Source organism: Pinus tabuliformis, chromosome 1_1 (assembly GCF_031772625.1).
Source record: "Pinus tabuliformis cultivar Carrire ecotype Pingquan chromosome 1_1, CPIR1, whole genome shotgun sequence".
Lineage (NCBI taxonomy): Eukaryota > Viridiplantae > Streptophyta > Pinopsida > Pinales > Pinaceae > Pinus > Pinus tabuliformis.
In genome coordinates, this window is record NC_142297.1 from 974171884 (window position 1) to 974186665 (window position 14782).

At 38.3% G+C, this 14782-nt stretch overlaps 2 protein-coding genes across 2 annotated transcripts in view; both read right to left on the bottom strand.

The window, feature by feature from the left end:
• Positions 1-14782, bottom strand: part of LOC149217761 (uncharacterized) — a 270412-nt gene that overhangs the window by 31140 nt on the left and 224490 nt on the right. The gene's annotated exons all lie outside the window — the stretch shown is intronic.
• LOC149217762 (uncharacterized) lies at positions 10014-11120 on the bottom strand. Its single transcript, XM_089391411.1, has 2 exons — positions 10835-11120; positions 10014-10710 (listed from the first exon to the last, which is right to left on the bottom strand). Exons 1-2 carry the CDS (start codon positions 10999-11001, stop codon positions 10239-10241), a joined length of 639 nt encoding a protein of 212 aa, XP_089247537.1. The 5' UTR covers positions 11002-11120; the 3' UTR covers positions 10014-10238.

Genomic DNA, 14782 nt, shown 5'->3' on the forward strand with positions numbered 1-14782 from the left:
TTCATGACAGGTCAAAGCATATCGGGATCAAATATCATTTCATCAGAGACTATGTTCAGAAGGGAGCTGTGAAGCTTCAGTATATTCCCACTGATGAGCAGGTTGCAGATATTCTTACCAAAGCCTTACCACGGGGAAAGCATGTCTACTTCAGAGACAAGATGGGTGTGGTGAGGAACACCTTCCTCGGTAAGAGGGAGTGTTGAAATTTGGTACCGGAGGACAAGTGGTTCCCTAAGGCTTTGATCTTTGGCCTAGGGAAAAGTGTCCAAAAGAATTTAATTTTTCTCTTAAAGTGACTTTATAATTTTTATAAAGTCAAATCTAATTTAAAAGTGACTTTAAGTGATAAAGTTACTAAAGTCTAATTTTAAAGTGACTTTAATAAAGTCAATGTAAAATTAGAAAGGAAAAGTGACTTTGGAAATAAATGACTAAGTGGGTCTTTATTAAAGTGGGGTGAATTAAAAAATAGAAAGTGAGATTTAAATGAGCATTTAATCTCAGCCCTAGATCTCAATCTATTTTAGCCATTGGATTTAAGGATTCCCCAAAAGTCACTTAGGGTTGGATTAAAGGAGGGAAAGGAGGAAAAGGTCATTCATTCTTTCATGATCAGATTGAAAGAAGGAGAGCAAGAGAGCAAGGGAGATTTCTGGACAGTGAGGAGAAGGAGGCAGCAGCTTGGCACACATTCCAAGGCAGCATTTCAGCAAGACCGTACAACTAGCACACAGTGAAAGGCAGACTTTGGGCACGATTTTCTAGAAGGGTCGTACAATAGTTTTGGTTCAGATTCCAAGGAGGCCGTACAGCAAGCTAGCACAGAAATCGAGGAGCAGAAAATTTGAAGTTTGCTGGCACGTTTTTCGAGGGAGGCCGTACAACAAGTGGCTGTACCTTGGCACGCTTTTCTAGGCAGAAATCTGTACAGCTGTTTTCTGCACAGAAATCGAGAAAAACCGTACAACAGCATTTATGGCAGCTTGCACGCTTTTCTAGGCAGTCCGTACAACAACATTTAAGGTTGAAATTTGGGCACAAAATCGAGGAGGCCGTACAACATTTATTGCTGTTCTGTTTTGCTGTTTGCAAGTCTTTCCAGTTGGCTGTGAGGCACGAAAAACGACATAAGTTGTAAAAGTTTGCTTGCTGATTTTTTTGCTGAATATTTCTCTCACTGTAAAAAGAATTTTCCAAAAATAAGGAGGAGCTTTCAAACTGGTTTTCCCCAAGAGTCGTAGAGGGTTTTTCCAAGGTCACCTTGACCAAAAATACTGTGTTTAAATGTGTTGAATGGTTGTTTGTATGTGCTGATATTTATTTCTGCATTTTCCAGCATTTTGTAATATTTCCAAAATTTGTGTTTTCAGCAAAATTATTTTCCAATTGTTGAATGTATAGATATGGGAAAGGGCATTTAACTATTTTGGAGAAATAAGGTGAAACTGAAAACCGGGGTGGGAAATGAGAAATTTCTACAAAATAACGGTGTCAATTTTATTGTGTGTGTGTCATAGTATTTTCTCAGTTTCCAACGCTATTATTTCTACAGTATTTTATTTGTGAAGGTTGCAGTGTGATTTATTCAGTATTTGCCGTAGCAAAAAATTGTTAAAGTTAATTAACAATTAGAAGAATAATTTCCAATTGCTGCAATAGGATTCCAATTTTGGAATTTTCACATGGTATCAGAGCGTAAGTGATCAACCGGAAGCTCAAAAGTGAAAGGAGAAAATTTTGCTACTTAGACGGAGTAGCAGGCTAAAATTTTCAGAGGCAACGTAGTGCTCAAACAAGCAAGCCAAATTGCTGAGGCTGAAAATTCAATTTTCAGTTGTAGGGTTACAAAAAAATCGAACTGCTTGGGATAATGATTCCAACAATCAGAGAGAGAATAAGAAGTTCAGAGCTTAGCTGAGAAGATTTCCTGATTAGATGCAGAGGGTTTTACAGTAGCAAAATAAAAGTCGGGAGGAAGAGAAAAGCACACACAACAAAGGGAAAATTCTTCTAAGGGAACTTTGAGTCTCAGAAGTTCGGTTTTTCCATGCAGATTGGCAATAGCAGCTAGCAGATTTGTGCATTCCAGGAGGGAGTGTGAGTAGCATAGTAGCAGCCGAGCTGAAGGAAAGAAGGAGTTTTCACAGATTAGAGATAGCCACAGCTAGACTTAGAGATCAGATAGGTTGGAGGGTTCCTCCAACTATGTCATCTGGAAGGCCAAGATATCCTTCTTGTTGGATGAATATCGCTTGAAGCTCTACATAGTAGTGTTGTGGCAGTTCCCCACAATGCAGAACAACAAAAAGAATACAGGAAAGAAATGGCAAAGGCAAAGCGGTTGATCCTGGATGGAGTCCGGGACCATATAGTCTCACACATCGCTGGCAAGGATACTGCCAAAGAGATGTGGGATGCTCTCTCCACACTATATCGAGGCACTTCTGAGCAACAAAAGATGTTCCTGGAAGAAAAGATGAGATGCATCAGGATGCAAAAGGGGGAAGTCATAGATCCCTTCCTCACCAAGATTCAGGAGGTCCGAGACCAACTTGCAGTTGTTGGGCAGCACCTCAACCAACAGAGCTTGTGAGATTGGCATTGAATAATGTCTCTGAGGTGTGGTAAGTTTTTGTCCAAAGTATATTAGGCAGAGACAAGCTACCAAAATGAGATAGGATGTGGTCAAACTTACAACAGGAGGAGTTGAGGCGAGCTCTATTAGAGAGCTCCATCAGTGGCAGTAGTAGCAGCAGATTGAAGGTGGTGAAGGAGGAAGAGAATGTGACCCTCACATCAAAGGGTCCTAGTTAGGGGCAGGGGGAACAAAGAAGGAAGAAGAAGGACCTATCTAAGGTCAAGTGCTTCAGGTGTGGCGAGTTTGGCCACTACAGTACCCAATGTCCTCTCAGGAAGGACAGGCAGGAGCAACAGGACTAAGCAACAACACAAACTGCGATAGATAGGTTGTCCTCCATGTTGGAGGAAGACTTCGCGATGATGGCAACCATACCTCCAGGAGTGAGGTGGGGTGACTTGGAGTTGTAGCCCAAGAGAGTTACAGATTTGGATAGGGTCCTTGAGGAGTCCACCTCATGGATCACTACCTTGCTACGAGGGCCCATAGTATTTGGTAGCAGAATGGATAAGTGGAAGTTGATGCAGTCAGTACCAGAGTGACAATGGTAGACTAGTGGCAGTCAGACGCTGAGGAGGGTAGTGTAGTGTTGACAATAGAGAAGATGGCTCAGTGCAGAGTTGGCAGCAACACAGATTCTTCGGTGACAGTGCAAATGCTAGTAGCAGTCAGATGCTCGGGAGACAAATTCATCATTACTGAACATAGTTGATTCAGTATTTTGGATGCTTCTTAGTTGCAGTAGTTGCAGTTGCATCAACAACAAATGAGAGGGGGTTGCAATGCAGATGCAGTGTTGGTAGCAGTTCAACAATGTCAACAGCAACACAAATGCAACATCAGAGTTGTGTAGTGGTTGGTGGGCAGTATGGCTAGACATCAATATCGTGACAAAGCTGATACAAAGACAGGGTGTTGTGGCAAGATGTGCAACACTAGAGAGAGAACACAGTCCTCGCTAAGAGGGAGTGTTAGTTTCTGTAGCATCAAATGTGTTCTAGCCATGAAATTTGGTGGAGATGCTAAAATACATGAGATCTCCAAAACCCAGAAATCATTTATGGAAATTCTACCTAGAGATGGCTTAATTAGATTATTAACCAGTGTTTTAAATATTTCCTAAGTCTAAACTTAGGGAATATGGTTAATTAATGATAATTAATTAATTCAAGGTGAGAATTCTCTAGAAACTCACACAGATCGACTCCAAGACGATCCTAGCCATCGATTAAATTTCAATCTTGGTCGTTGGTGCTCCAAAAGTGGATTATAAGAGGAAGTCGATCAACACTTGGAGAAAACACACCAAAACACCAACGGTTCGATTTCCTTGGCAGATTGATTTCCAGAGACCAGTAGCAGTTTCCAAAGAGCTAAAGATTGAATCAAAGACAGTGAGGGGCAAAGACAGTGATCCGAAGGATGTTTTCTAAATCCGGAGAGGCAGCAACAAGGGGCAAAGTTATTCCTAGTGAGGCAGCGTAGAGGAGTGTAGTTGCTTCAGAGAAGCAATTCGATTTAGCAAGAGAGAAATTCATTTTTAGTTCTAGAGGTCGAGCAGAAGGTCCAAAGTGTTGGAGAAGCGATTTCATCAGCAGAGACATGCATAACGACTTCATTAGAGGCAGTTCAGAGGCTAGACGTCATAGGGTCTGCGCAAAGCAACGCAGACGCTGACGCAGAGGGTCCAAGAGGACGAGTTTATGAAGAGAAGTTGTGTCGGGATTGCTTGTGGAAGAAGGGTAATTCCCTCAAATAATTTTGCCCAGATTTTCTTGCTGTTTGGATTGCCAGTTGGGCATCCATAGATTGTACTCAGAATTTCACTATTGCATAATAATAAAAACCTTCACTGTTGCACCGATTTTCCCACATTGGGTTTTTCCGAGGACATTTGTCCAAAAATAATGGTGTCAATTTTATTGTGTGTGCTAGTATTTTCTCAGTTTCCAGCTATTTCCACAATATTTTATTTGTGAAGGTTGCAGTGTGATTTATTCAGTATTTGTCGTAGCAAATAAATTGTTAAAATTAATTAACAATAAGAAGAATAATTTCCAATTGCTGCAATAGTATTCCAATTTTGGAATTTTCACTCTATTCATTTCAAGGATCACACCATCTAGAAGCAACAACAAGAAGAAGACCTCAAGGACCCCACCTCCATTCAAAGAAAGAAGGTATACACACTGAAGCATCTTGAAGTCTGTACATCAAAGAAGAAGCATCAACGAAATCAAGGTGTTCTCCCTCTATTTGAATCAATAATCTCATCACAAGCATATTTGAAGAAGGACATCTCTAGAAGAGGTATTGTCATTTTCAAGGAAGCAAACATCATCATCAAAATCAAGAAGGCATCAAGTTGAAGATATCACCATCAAAGGAACGTCTTCACTTGACAAGTAAATATCCTTATATCTATAACTGAATCTACTATCACAATGACTTCATTTTGCAAGGAGAGCAATAAGTTGGTTTGGTCATCAAATTTCCTTGCATGAAAGAAGAGGACATATTTGATCCTCATAAAAAATGAATTCATTGGACATACTAAGGGTTCAATTATTGAACCAACAAAAGAAGAAGTTGAAGCTCTAGCAAAGTATATGAAGGGGTAAATAAGGGCTCAAAGAATCTTTACAGAATCAATCAAGGATTCCCTCATCCCTTATGTGGCAAAATTAGAGAATTCAAAAGACATCTATGATAAGCTAGTAGAATTATTATCCATAAGCACTACAGGAGAAGTAATATCTTTGAGAATCGAGCTATATAAAATGAAGGTATCAAAGCAAGAAGGGATAGCCTCATATGTTATGCAACCAACTCACAAAATAGAAGAAAAGATAGATCAACGACTTAAAAATTATCCTCTTCGAAGGGGAAACCTCCTTTACATTACATAAATGAACAATTCTTGGATGACACAAATGATAAGACCTTCTTATATATAGGAGTCTAAGGGGTCACAATATAATAAAAACTACGTAACAATAATAATGCAAGGACACAAAAATAACAATAGTGGGTTTCTATGGAGCACAACAATAACAATAAGGGGGATACATTGGCACAACAATAACAATAGAGGGCTGCACTAACAATAACAATAAGAGGGAGACACTAGTATTATAGGGACCTAACATGCCCATCCTTCAAAAAAGTGTTCTCCTCAACGCTTGTGTAGTTCCGGATGCTTCTGTATAAAATTCTCATCCTCCCATGTGGAATCTTCAGCAGGTAAGTTCTTCCACTTAATGAGATACTGTGAAATTAATCGATTTTGTAGTTGTCAGGGTCTTGTTTCCATGATTGATTCAGGCTCAAATATGATTTTTCCTTCTTCGTCAAGTTCTACAAACATTGTTTGAACTGGGAGCTTGTCACTGGTAACCTTCTTTAACCACGAAACATGGAAAACTAAGTGTACTCGGGAAGATGCAGGCAACTCCAATTTGTACACCACAATACCAATCTTTTGCAGCACATTGTAAGGACCATAGTACTTGGGTGATAATTTATTATCCTTCTTATCTTGCTTGAGGGACATTTGTTTGTATGGTTGTAGCTATAAAAATACTTAGTCACCTACATCAAAACGTTTTTCACTGCAATATTGATCTGCCTGTTGTTTCATTCGATTTTGTGCTAAAATGAGGTTATCCTTTAAGAGTTGGAGAAATTATTGTTGATGCTCAATGTGATCTTCCATTGCTTGAACCTTAGAATTTTCTCTTAAAGATGATGTGATGGGTGGTGGATGATATCCATAAAGTGCCATAAATGGGGTCATTTTTGTTGCAGTATGGAAGGAAGTGTTATACCACCATTCAGCTAGAGGTAACCACTTGACCCATTGTGTTTGTTTATCAGATACAAAGCAACGAAGATATCCTTCCAAACATTTGTTCACTATCTCATTTTTCTTGTCAAATTGAGGATGATAAGATGAGCTACAAGCTAATTGAGCACCAAGGCAAGAAAATAATTCCGTCCAAAAATTTCCAGTGAAAATGGGATCTCTATCACTTACAATAATCTTTGGGTTTCCATGTAGCTTTTCAATTCTTTCCATAAATGCAATAGCAACTATACTGCCTTTAAAAGGATGAGATAATGCACAAAAGTGTGCATACTTGGTAATTCTATCAACTACTACCTTGATGACACTCTTTCCTTCAGACTTGGGTAAACCTGTGATAAAATCCATTGAGACCTCGTCCCAATGCTAATTTGGAATGGCTAAAGGTTGTAACAGACCCAGAGTCTTAATTGTCTCAACTTTATTTTGTTGGCAAACCAAACATTCTACCACAAACTTCTGAATATCAGATTTAAGGCCGTCCTAAAAAAATTCCTTCTTGACTCTGTGGCTAGTTTTTTAAAATCTTGAGTGACCTCCTAAGAGGGAGGTGTGTAATTCCAAAAGAATCTTTTTGTTTAGTTGGGAATTCTTACAAATATATAAGCGATCTTTGGACCATAATGAATCATTTTTCCAGCTAAATGTATTAATTGTACTAGGATCTTGTTGCAACTTTTGAATGACTATCCACACTTGTCCGTCATTCTTCCATTCATCCCTTGCTTTGGTTATCCAATCAGGTTGGATAATAGAAACGACACAAAGCAATGCTTCCACATCTTCATCATTTCTTGAGAGTGCATCTGCAACAACATTTTGCTTCCATTTTTTGTAAATGATTTCAAAGTCATAACCCAACATCTTTGTGACCCATTTTTGTTGTTCTTATGAGGATAATCTTAGTTGCAAAAGGTATTTAAGGCAATCGTGATTTATTTTGACCTTGAGATGTCTTCCCATTAGGTAAGGTCGCCACTGTTTTAGTGCATGTAGTATTGCCAACATTTCCTTCTCGTAAATAGCTTTGTGTAAATATTTTCCTTTGATTGGACGAATTTCAAAAGCAATGGGTCTTCCTTCTTGCATTAAAACAACACCAATTCCATTTCTTGATGCATCACATTCCATAATAAAGGTTTTTGTGAAGTTTGGCGTAGCTAAGACCAATGCTTGGCACATTGCCTCTTTATGATGTTCAAAAGCCTTAGTTGCTTCTGGAGTCCAAGAAAATGCATCTTTCTTCAGTATGTTGTTAGAGGTGTTGTTATTCTCCTATAATTCTTAACAAACTTGCAATAATACCCTGTCAAAACGCTTTATGGTTGTGGGGATTTTCCATTTCTTAATGGGTTTAATTTTGTTAGTATCTACCTTAACACCCTCATGAGATACAATATAGCCCAAATATTCCATCTCCTGTACTCCAAAGAAACATTTGGAGGTTTTTGCATATAATTGTTTTTCTTCCAATAGTTTGAGCACCCTGTCAACATGTTGAACATGATCCTTCCAAAACTTGTTGTAGATTATTATATCATGAAAAAATACTAACACAAATTTTGTAAGGAAGGGTTTGAAAATGGAATTCATCAAACCTTGAAATGTGGAAAGTGCATTGGTAAGGCCAAAAATTCATAATGACCCTCATGAATTCTGAATGTTGTTCTCAGAATGTCTTCGGTCTTCATTCTAATTTGATGATATCCTAAACGAAGATCGGGCTTGATGAAGTAAATCGCTCCATGTAATTCATCCAACAATTCATCAATGACAGGAATGAGAAATGTATTTAATAGTGAGCTTGTTGAGCTCCCTATAATCTGGACACATATGTCATGATCCATCCTTCTTGTGCACCAATACAACTGGAGCAGAGAAAGAACTTTTACTAGGTTGAATTATACCGGCCTTTAGCATATTTGCAACCATATGTTCAATTTCACTCTTTTGGGCATAGGGATCTATAAGGTCTGATATTTGGAGAAACACTTCTTGGAATCAAATGAATAGTATGATCATGATCACGAATAGGTGGAAGGCCTTTGGGACTCTCAAATACCTTGGAATGATTGTCCAAGACTTTTTGGAGATCTGGAGAAATAGATTATTTTGATGCTTGAACCGCTAGTGAGCATAATTGTGCAATTACGCCCCGTTGTTCTTTCTTTAGAAGTTTTTTCATGCTATTAGAGTTGATTATATTTCATGGATTCCTTGCGATACCCCTTAATTCAACTTCATTTCCTTCAAAAAAAATTCAAGAAAAATTCTTGAAAGTTAAAAGTTATCGTCCCCGATTGTAACCATTAGACTCCTAGTACAACATCAGCACCACCCATTGGAATGGAAAGCATTGGACTATTCAATACATATTCCCCCATGGTTAGCTTGATATTATGGCACTTTCTAGAGCAATTTATATTTTGTCCATTTGCAACCATCACTTGACACTCTGGTGCTGGATATAAGAAGCAATTCAATTCCTTGGCTATCTTACAATGAATAGAATTACGGGTACTCCCTGAATCAATCAACACTATTACCTTTTTCTTCTTGATATATCCTTCTATATTCAGAGTTTGAGTGGTAAGTCTTGTCAATGCATTAGATATGGTTGGATTCATTTCTTCTTTCTTTGGGGTTGGTTCCTGGTGTATATCCTCCTCTTTTGATGCTTCTTGTTCTTTTTCTTCCTCCTCTTCACAATCTATGTAAAATAATTTCTTCTCAGCACACTTGTGACCCTTAGTGTATTTACTATCACAATTGTAACAAAGGTCTTTTGCTCTTTTTTCCTCCAATTGTTGTGGTGTCGACCTTGTAGGTTGTGAGAGGATAAGTGCAACAACACTTTCATTTTTATAGTTGTGAGTGGTAGACTTCCTTGTTGCCTTAATTTTGCTTTCAACCTTTTCTTGCCACCTCGAATGCCTTCTCCAATGAATAAGGTTCAAAAAGACAAACCTCATGTTGGATATTATTCTTTGAAGTCTTCATAAAGGCATCAATCCTATGCTCTTCTGGAATATCATTTACCTTGATATTCAATCTATGGAAGTCCTCAATGTGCTCTGCCATTGAACCCTTTTGTTTGAGATTTATCAATTGACTAAAAAAGGTATTGCTCTTAGTATCCTCATAATGTGCTACCAATTCTTCTGCAAAAATTGTCCAAGTGACAATTGATTTACGAGAACAAAGTCATTGATACCATACAAACTGAGTTTGTTTTAAATATACAAATGCAATGTGTACCTTTTGTGTGCGGCACATAATGTAAATCAAAGAATTGCTCCATCTGTAGTATCCATATTACCAGATCCTTGCCATCAAACTCAATGTTGTTAAAAGCGCGATCGGGATTTAATCGGCGCCGGGAAAAAAGCGGAAAAAATCGTTAAAATCGGGAAAAAAAAAAAAAAAAAAATCGGGAAAAAATCGTTTGGCACAAAAATATTCATTTTTTTTCATTTTTTTTCAATTTTTTTAATATCTAAACCATCTACAACATAAAATAAATACATTGACACATAAATATGATAAAAAAACTAATATATAAGATGTTTAATATCATTTCTAGCGCTAAAATCACACATAACATTGAATCATGTCCTGAATAGTAAGTCCTGAGTCCCAACTCGGCCTCAAAATATCAACAAAAAATATGATAATGTATCTCATCATGTCATAATGTCATATACAATAAAATGAAAGTCTAAGACTCTAATCCTATTGATTTCCTCTGCCCCTCTTGCGAGAAAATGTCACTGCTTTCCCTTTCCCCCTAGATGAAGATGCTGGTGCTTGTGGTGGTGGAAATGGCAGTGGAGTCTGACGTGCTCTAGAAGCTGAAGAAGTAGCTGTAGAAGTAGCAGCTACTGTAGGTAGACAGAGACCACGTCCTCTAGTGGTAGCCCGGGTAGGCGGTGTCACCTCCTCCTCCTGCTCCTCCAACTCCTCCTCCTCCTGCTCCTGCTCCTGCTCCTCCTCCTCCTCCCCCTCCTCCTCCCCCTCATCCTGCACTAACCAATCCTCAGTGGGATCCATGAGAGGCCTCTCGGTCTCAACCCTCCATTCAGCAGTGGTGTCAATCTCATCCAATGAGATGGCATCCATATCAGGTGTCTTGTCTAGTTGCCTCACCCACAATCGAAGATTGTAGTAGACATAGACCATGTCATTAAGTCTACGGGACTCCAACCTGTACAAAGTTCATGAAATAATAATTAATAATTAATATTATAAAAAAAAATATTGTTTAATGAATTCAAAAATTTATTTGGAAATTTGCAATATTTTAAATGTTTAAGTGTTAAGTTGTTAACCTATTGCGCTTCTTGTTGTGTATTTTTTCAAATACACTCCAATTGCGCTCACATCCCGAGGAGCTGCATGTTTGGCTGAGGATGCGTATGGCAAGCTTTTGCAAAAGGGGTACTCTGCCACCATACATCTTCCACCATGCGGCTACAACAAAATTACAAATAAACATAAGAAAAAAATGGAATTTGAAGAGACAATGAAATTTGAAACAAAGTTACAAAGTACAAAGTTACAAACTAAAAAATACCTGGCATTTTGACCGTCCTATCAAAGATAGCCATATCAAAGCCAAATGTGCCACTTGACATCTTATACGTCTCAATTTGTTTAGAGATCTCCATACGTTGTTCTGGAGTTCTCACCATCTTCTGGACACAGGTTAATAATCCATCCATGATCTCAGCATCAAAATCAAACCCACATGCATAAGAAAATGTAGGGTTCAGGAAAAGCCCAGCAGCATGAATGGGACGATGGAGTGTGTTGTTCCATCGCTCATCAATGACGTTCCATAGAAGGAGTTGTCTCTGGAACCCATCATCTCCCTTGTCATCATAGTAGGACCGAATGGCTTCTTTGGCCCTGTCCATGGCTTCATAGAAATAGCCCATTGCGGGCTTCTCACCATCTACCAACCGAAGAACCTTTACCAAAGGTTCAGTGACAGCGCACACCTCCTGCACTCCCGCCCAGAAGTCTTCTTGGTATGAAACAAGTCTGCAGACGGCCTCTCCTTCTGGTTTGCGGCTCATTGGCGAAGAACGCCACTCCTCTAAAACAAACATTCTCTTCAAATCCCACATAGATTTCAAGAGGGATTGAAGAGATATGAAACTCGTCGCAAACCGTGTAATGGCGGGGCGCACCAACTCTTTGTTGTTGGTGCATTTTCTCATCAAGCTAAGCACAGATGTGTGATTGTAAATAAATTTTGTGATGCTTTTTGATGAGTCAACAGTCTCTTTGACAAAGGGAATTTTCCCTATGTCCTCTAACATCAAATCAATACAATGGGCAGCACAAGGTGTCCAAAATAAAGTAGGATGCCTGTCCATAAGCATTCTACCAGTAGCAACATAATTTGCAGCGTTGTCCGTTATGACTTGGACAACATTTTCTGCACCCACCTCCAAAATAAACACATCCAGCAAATCACATAAATTTTTTGCATCTTTGATTTGATGAGTTGCATCAATAGATTTGATAAACATAGTCCCCCTGGGACAACTAACCAAGAAGTTTATAAGGGTTCTCCCCTTTTGGTCAGTCCAACCATCTGACATAACAGTGCATCCTGTTTGTGCCCAGGATTCCCTAAAATCCTCCAATCTTTGGGTGCAGTCACGCTTTTCATCTTGAAGAAGCCGGCCTCTGAAATCATGAAGAGAAGGGATTTTGTACCCCGAGCCAACACTGGCAATAGCATCAACAGTAGGTTGGAAAAATGGATTATTCCTTACAATGCTGAAAGGAATATCACTCCAGAGGAGAAATTTTGTCATCAACTTGTCAGCTTGTTCTTTTTCAGTTCTTTTTAGCATTGAACCGATAGTTGGTTGTGCACCAGGTGTGGTTCGAGGAACAAAAAATGATGATGCAGCTACCGGATTGACTGACGCTGCAGTAGAACCAGTGCCACTTGGCCCACTTCCTTCAGCTGACCTTTTTAGTTGCCTTTTGAGTTCTTCTTTGGCCTCTTTAGAGTGCTCTAATTCTCCCAATGCTCTCATGGCTTTTCGGATAATTTCAGCATTTGTATTAGGACAGGGCACCACATCACGTCCAGGGATTTGTGCAAGGTGGAACTTCAACCTGTACACCCCCCCGAATATCTCCTTTCCACACAACTTGCAATACAAGTTTTGTCTATCATTCGGAGTTTTAGGGTCACCATATTCCCAGAAAGGATCCAATTTCCTTGGCATGTTTGTTTTTGAATTTTGAATTTGCAAACCTATGGAAAAATAAGGATTAGGAAATAAGAATTTAGGATTACATAATACAAATTACAATTTAGCATTTACAAAATTACAAGTTAATTATTTCCAAAATCCCAATTTCCAAACCCAAGTTACCCAACCAAATGCCAATGGCAAATGCCAAAAAACAATGAAAATTCAAAAAAAATAAACAATGTTTAAAAAAAATGAGAAAATAAAAATAAAAAATTGGTTCTCATAGTCATAACAAATAACCCATCCCAAATCAATGAAAAATTTCCAAAAATTCTTTAAAAACAATGAAAAACAAAGTTTTTATAGAAGCAAAACAAAAAAAAATTAATCTACATACCTGGTTTATGGACAAATTGGTGATCTTGGCTTGGATTCCTCCTAAAAACGCTTGGATTCGCTCCCAAATCCGACGGCAACCCTTCAGCTCCTCTCCCTCACTTCTTCTCCTCCTCCTCCGCGCGGACAGCACAATGAACTAAAAAAAAAATCGATTTTGCATATAAAAAGCCCGCTGCCCCCGTGCCCTGCGATTTTTTGGGTAAAAATCGCGATTTTTTCGAAAAAATCGCGATTTTTTGAAAAACTCGCGCGTATAAAAAAAAGTGCCGATTTTTATGGATAAAAATCGCGATAAAATCGGCACTGCGAAAAAATCGCGATTTTCCGATAAAATCGCGATTTTATCGCGATTTTAACAACACTGATCAAACTTCCTCATGTCGATCTTTGGAATGTGATGGGTCTTAAACCCAACATTGAAGTGTCTAAAATCATAATTCATATTCATTTTGTCCTCGTCATGATTTTCATGGATTACCTTGTCACCATTAGGAAGCCTTTCTTGCAACAACTATGTCAACCCTTCCAATTTGACATTCATCACATCCATGTCTACTTTAAAAACTCCCAGATCTGCCTTCAAGCCTTCCATGTTTCCTTTTATTTTTGCTTCTAAACCATCCATCTTAGCGTCTAGTTCATTTTTGGTTACTCATTGTGAGAGCAAAATTTTTTGCATTTGGTCTCGTAATTTTGATATATCATGTTGCATTTTTTCCTCTTCTTCATGTGTCATAGTATAGCTTTTTGGTTTTTTACTAAGTGTGTCCATTTTTTTGTTTTGAGGCATTTTGGAATCAAACAATGATATCTATTCTTCACTATTCCCTTTGAATCACTTCAAACTGGTTTTTTAAACAAAAGTTAAGCAAAATTTAAAAAGTACACACAATTTTCTTGCTTTTTAGGACCTCGATTTTGAAATTGTTATATCTCTATAATTTCAAATCTCCAAGGTTTGACATTTCGTCCCATGGTAGCCCTCTGAGTCTTCTTTCCAACCCCACAAGTCATACCATGATTGGATTCTTCAAGCAAGCGTTATGCCCAATCTCCCACAATGGCCTAATTATAAACTAGTTCAGTAGAGTGAACTTGTACAAAATTCCACGTGTCACTGTTTCGACCTTCGACCCTGAAAACGATACACAAAAAACTACAATCTGTGTACTTTCAACCACTTTTTACGAAATTCAAATCTGATGCATGGAGAGAAAGTTATGACAATTCTCCCTAGGTCACCTATTTGAGATTGAATTCTGGAGCCTAAAAAACCCTAGCTTATTCAGACCATATCTCAGAAAATATAGTGAACCAATATCTGAATTTTTTACATGAGGTTCACCAATATTTCGACTCTATGTGGTAGAAATCTCAGCTTCTTAAGCCACATAGAAAACAAGTTATAGCAAAAATGTCAAGATGACCTATTTGAAGCATTGAAACCCTAGAATCCAAAGCTCTGATACCAAATGTTATGCAACCAACTCAAAAAAAGGAAGAAAAAATAGATCAACAACTTAAAAATTATTCTCTTCGAGGGGGAAACCTCCTTTACATTACATAAATGAACAATTCTTGGATGATACAAATGATAAGTCCTCCTTGGTATATATAAGAGTATAAGGAATTACAATATAATCAGAGTCTACGTAA

Coding starts and splice junctions, on each gene's coding strand:
- LOC149217762 (XM_089391411.1), bottom strand. CDS start 11,001: ATGTTTATTTGTAATTTTGTTGTAGCCGCATGGTGGAAGATGTATGGT. Junction 10,711..10,834: donor CACAACAAGAAGCGCAATAG/GTTAACAACTTA, acceptor AACTTTGTACAG/GTTGGAGTCCCGTAGACTTA.